Here is a 4,489-nt window from a genome sequence, read left to right as displayed (position 1 = left end):
TTGTCTTACGCTGCTTGCTCTTCTCTCCTTCTAAAGATGGTTACGCCCCAAAGTCTGTTTACCCTCTTCGGTATGTTATTGTTAGCACTATACTTTTATTATTGATTTGATTTTGTTTTTATGGTTTTTGTTTGGTTGGTTTTTTTGTTTCACCTTAATTCTTATTTGTAGCTAGCACTTTGGCTTAAAGTTGAATAGTAAATCTTTTGCTATTTTTCTTTTGCTGTTTAAATCTCTCCATAGACACAGATTTTCTTTTAATGCATGCTAATATATTTTGCATGGTCTTTAATTTTATATCATTCACATAGCTTTGAGGGTTTATCAAAAATTATTCTTTTCAAAATTCACTATTCAAAATCTTTATCTCCTTTATTCATTTGTGAGTGTGTTGAGTTTGAGTGAGTGATCTTGTTGCTGTCTGAATGTTCCATTGATATGTCAAAATACATTACTTAGGTGGCTGGCTTTAAAATGAACTTTTTCTTTTGGGTTACTTTTGACTTTGAAAAGGTGTTTATGGTGATGTGCAGCGTGTGAAGATTTTGTACAATAAGAAAGATAGTGCTCTTATACAGATGGCTGATGGAAACCAGTCACAGCTGGGTAAGATTAGTTTTCTGTTTATATTCCCATTAGTTTAAGTACTTGGAAATTAGGCTGTGTAAGATCAGGTGAACTAAGTGTGTTTATATTTGTCAGTTTGCCTCTTATTCTGGTTACCCACCAGATCCAAAATCTTTTTGCATGCACTTGTGTTCCAGAAGGTCTGCACCTAAATGAATACCCTAAATGAATTTAAAAGCGAATCAAATGTGGTGATCCCTAAATAAAATTAATTATTCACAAAGAGGCTGCAGACCTACTTCTTGATTCCAGTCTTTTAGCACACTGACCCTTTGATTTGCTTGGGTGTTTTTCTTCTTTGCTTGTGTAATGTACCACAAGCTGTTGAAAAGTAGCACTCAACTGAGTAAACTTGTCTTTTTCAGCCATGAGCCATCTTAATGGACAAAAAATGTATGGAAAGATTATTCGGGTTACCCTTTCTAAACATCAGACAGTACAACTACCTCGCGAGGGACTCGATGACCAAGGGCTGACTAAAGATTTTGGTAATTCACCTTTGCACCGCTTCAAGAAACCTGGTTCGAAAAACTTTCAAAATATATTCCCTCCTTCTGCAACACTTCATCTGTCCAATATTCCGTAAGTGTTCCCTGTCAGTAAGCCGCTAATATTCATGTGAATCACAACACACTGAATTGCCTAATGATTTCCTGCTTATGCTTATTTTGTCTGTCTGTAGACCATCAGTAGCAGAAGAGGATCTACGCACATTGTTTGCTAACACTGGAGGCACTGTGAAGGCATTTAAATTTTTTCAGTAAGTAGCTTTTCTGCACATAGCTCTAAAAAAAGTTTTTGCAGCACATCTTAAGAAAAAGTGCATATCAGATAGCAAACATTAGGAGCAACCCCTCCAGTGTTCAAGTTCCTAATTCCATTATTTTGTTTCAGAAGAGATCACAAGATGGCACTTCTTCAGATGTCAACAGTAGAAGAAGCTATTCAGGCTTTGATTGATCTTCACAATTACAATCTGGGAGAAAGTCACCATCTGAGAGTTTCTTTCTCTAAGTCAACTATTTAAAAAGGCAGATAGAGAATGAAGGTGTATTGCATTGTTTGGTGTTGTCACCTTTTGACTGTTCAGGAAAGTGGGGACCAGAGTTTGTCTTCTGTTTTTTTATTTTTTTTCATGCTGTTATCATTCCTTGATTGTTTAAAAAAAAAAAAAGGCAGTGATATTAACTGCTTTTCAACTGTTTAACTGTTGTTTAGATAAACCATTGTTTTGTTTAAAAGATTTCAAGTTAATACCACATTTTTTCAACTTAGTTGACGTACGTGCCTTAAAAAGGAAAATTAGTACTGCTGGAATTGCATAACTAGTAAAAAGCAAATTTGGTTGTCTGGGGCACATTGTTACATGATAATTTAAATATGTTTAGGCAGGGGTGTGTAAAAAGGTTAAGTTTTTGTTTTCTCCTGCTTGATAGATTTCTTTATATGCTGGCTTGTCACTTACTTTTCTTTTTAATTGGATAAGATGCATTATGCTGAAAGAGTAAAATGACATTATTTGAGTTTTGCTACTTTTTGCTTTGTGTTCTTTTTTAAAAAAGGCCTTTTGTATTTCATTGTTCTGGTCTAGATTCAGTTATGAATGTAGGCATTAGTTAAAATTAACAAGGTACAGAATATTAATTTCTTAAAGGACAAAAAGTGACTTCTGTGACTTTGAGCCCTACGTGAAAAGCATTGTGGAATCTTAACCTTTTTGTACACACTCTTGTGGGATGTATCATATAAATGTCAGCACTAAGTAATGTCTTGTTTGTGGCTGAATATTTTTCGTAGATGTTTTTGGAGTTGACATGACTTACGTGCATTTCAATATATATTGCCATCTTTAGTTTGTAATTAAGATATGGAATATGGTTGTGGATTTCTGAGCATGTACAGACTGGTCAAGCTAGTTCAGGAAATGGTGCATGTATTTTTCAATGATGAAGAAAGTTTGCTGCAAATGCTTGCAGGAAATTTTGTGGCAGTTTCCTAAAACTGACAACCAGGTGGGACCAAAGTTTATGTGCCTTTAGTCTTAATTTACCTTGCATTGTAATATTCAGTTTTAATAAATCTCTTCAAAATATTTTGTATTTAGAAATTGATCTGACTTTACTATAAACATGGCTCAGAATCTGCAGATCCTGTTAATTTGAAAGCAGTTCACTGAGAGTCTGAACTGTTACCTTGATTCTGTTTAAATGACCAATACTTTTTGAAATTGATGTACTTAGTTTCAAGATTCATAGATTCTGTTATCTATGTAGAAAAAAAAGGTCATGTATATTTTCTATTAGTTGAGTTTTTACATCTTTAGAATTGTAAAATTCAGTATAGTTTGAAAGTGGCACAATTAAAAATTAATTTTCTAACAAAGTTGGGAGGTTTGATGGTTGTTTAATTTCATTTTGTGTGTACTCTGCTTACCTCTGTAGCATGCTCAATAAACACTTCTGTAGCTCTGTATTCACCTTTTCTGTCTTTCTCTGCTGCTTTCTATCTCTCCTCTTCTTTGTTTTTCACTTCTACTGTGCTTCTAAATTCATGTTTATTCTCTGCCAGGGTGGGAAAAGCGTAGTATTAAAAACTGCTATTTATGGCTCTTTACCATAAATCTGATGCTGTGAAAAATACCAACTCTATTTTCAGATAGTGACCCCTTTGCAGGCATATGTGCAAATCAAACGTTTCCCACCCTGTTACAACTTACTGCTTTAAAGACATAACTTTTATTGTAGTTTGTTAGCTCTCTCTTTCTATCTTTTTAGTTTTTAAGCAGATTTATGCACTAATAGATCTCTCAGGTTTGCCATGCTCTCTTGCTGCAAGTTTCATCTTCCATTTTTTTGTGTCTGCTAAAGATTTCCTACTAATCATACAGTGCACTCATGGGTGAAAGTAACAAAGGATTTAACATGAGATCGTGGACCATACATGTTTGAGAACAGGATACTTCACCTTTCCAGAGTCTTGGGTTCAAATGATTATTAAAACAGTTTGGGCACTTCAGTAGTGTTTCCTTATATTACTTTGAACTGATTGTTGTGGGGTTTTTTCCCCTTCAGTTAGAAATAGGATTTTACACAGTTGCCATTTAAGAATAACTGAATGATCCTGGAGCATTCGGTAAAAGCTGTCTGCATTCAAATCAAAGCATTTTCAGTCACTTTAGCAGTACAACCGCTTGCAGATACATTGATGTCAGAATACTTTGTGAACTGATGTCTTCCTTTGGGTGGCTTTCAAATCAGTAAATTGCTATCAGCTTTTGAAGGTCATGTTATAATATAGGGGACTTGCATTAGTCTTAATATGTTAAATAAAATGAATTTTATCAGAATTACACCCAATAGATGACTTAAGTTATACTCCAGGCATTGCAGTGAGGACCCAATCTGAAGTGCTGGTAGAATCCTATTCATCCATACTCAAAGCTTGTGAATCAGCATCTTTTTACAACTCAAGCACCCAAACGCATAGATGTGACTATTTCCAGTGATTTAAGCAGTAGTTAAGGGTCTGACTGAGCTGATCTGTTATGTTTTTCATCTGTACAATATGATATCCCATATTTTTCTAAAATAAAAAGTGTGTCAGATTTCCTTTTGTGTATCAGATGTGCTTGTGTGTTTCAACTAGAAATGTGAATTGAAATTTGCCATTCCGTGGGTTCGGCTTGTGCTGAATCATTTCCACTCTAAAACGTGTATCAGATAGCATACAGTGATTGCCATATGTGTAATTTTGAAATAACTGTAAACATCTGCACTGTCTGATTGTGTATAAATATAGGGGTTTATAAAAGGGTAACTTATATATTTCTTGCCAGGCTTATTTCCTTAAAAAGAAGTTTCTA

The 4,489-nt window shown here is 34.5% G+C and overlaps 1 protein-coding gene across 10 annotated transcripts in view; it reads left to right on the top strand.

Moving 5' to 3' along the window:
• The window catches only part of PTBP2 (polypyrimidine tract binding protein 2), a 45,013-nt gene extending 40,778 nt beyond the window's left edge, over window positions 1-4,235 (top strand). For 7 of the 10 annotated variants that reach the window (XM_017729857.1, XM_008630254.2, XM_017729853.1 and 4 more), the window contains 5 exons: window positions 37-70; window positions 514-606; window positions 993-1,209; window positions 1,310-1,387; window positions 1,522-4,235. In XM_017729857.1, the coding sequence (XP_017585346.1) occupies window positions 37-70; window positions 514-606; window positions 993-1,209; window positions 1,310-1,387; window positions 1,522-1,654 (555 nt within the window). In that variant the 3' untranslated portion in view covers window positions 1,655-4,235. The remainder of the gene's footprint in view (window positions 1-36; window positions 71-513; window positions 607-992; window positions 1,210-1,309; window positions 1,388-1,521) is intronic. The other 3 variants (XM_008630253.2, XM_008630252.2, XM_017729852.1) reach the window with 1 other exon arrangement.
• Window positions 4,236-4,489: the final 254 nt, after the last annotated feature.

Source organism: Corvus brachyrhynchos, unplaced genomic scaffold (genome assembly GCF_000691975.1).
Source record: "Corvus brachyrhynchos isolate BGI_N302 unplaced genomic scaffold, ASM69197v1 scaffold101, whole genome shotgun sequence".
Lineage (NCBI taxonomy): Eukaryota > Metazoa > Chordata > Aves > Passeriformes > Corvidae > Corvus > Corvus brachyrhynchos.
This window is presented reverse-complemented; position numbering and strand designations above follow the sequence as displayed.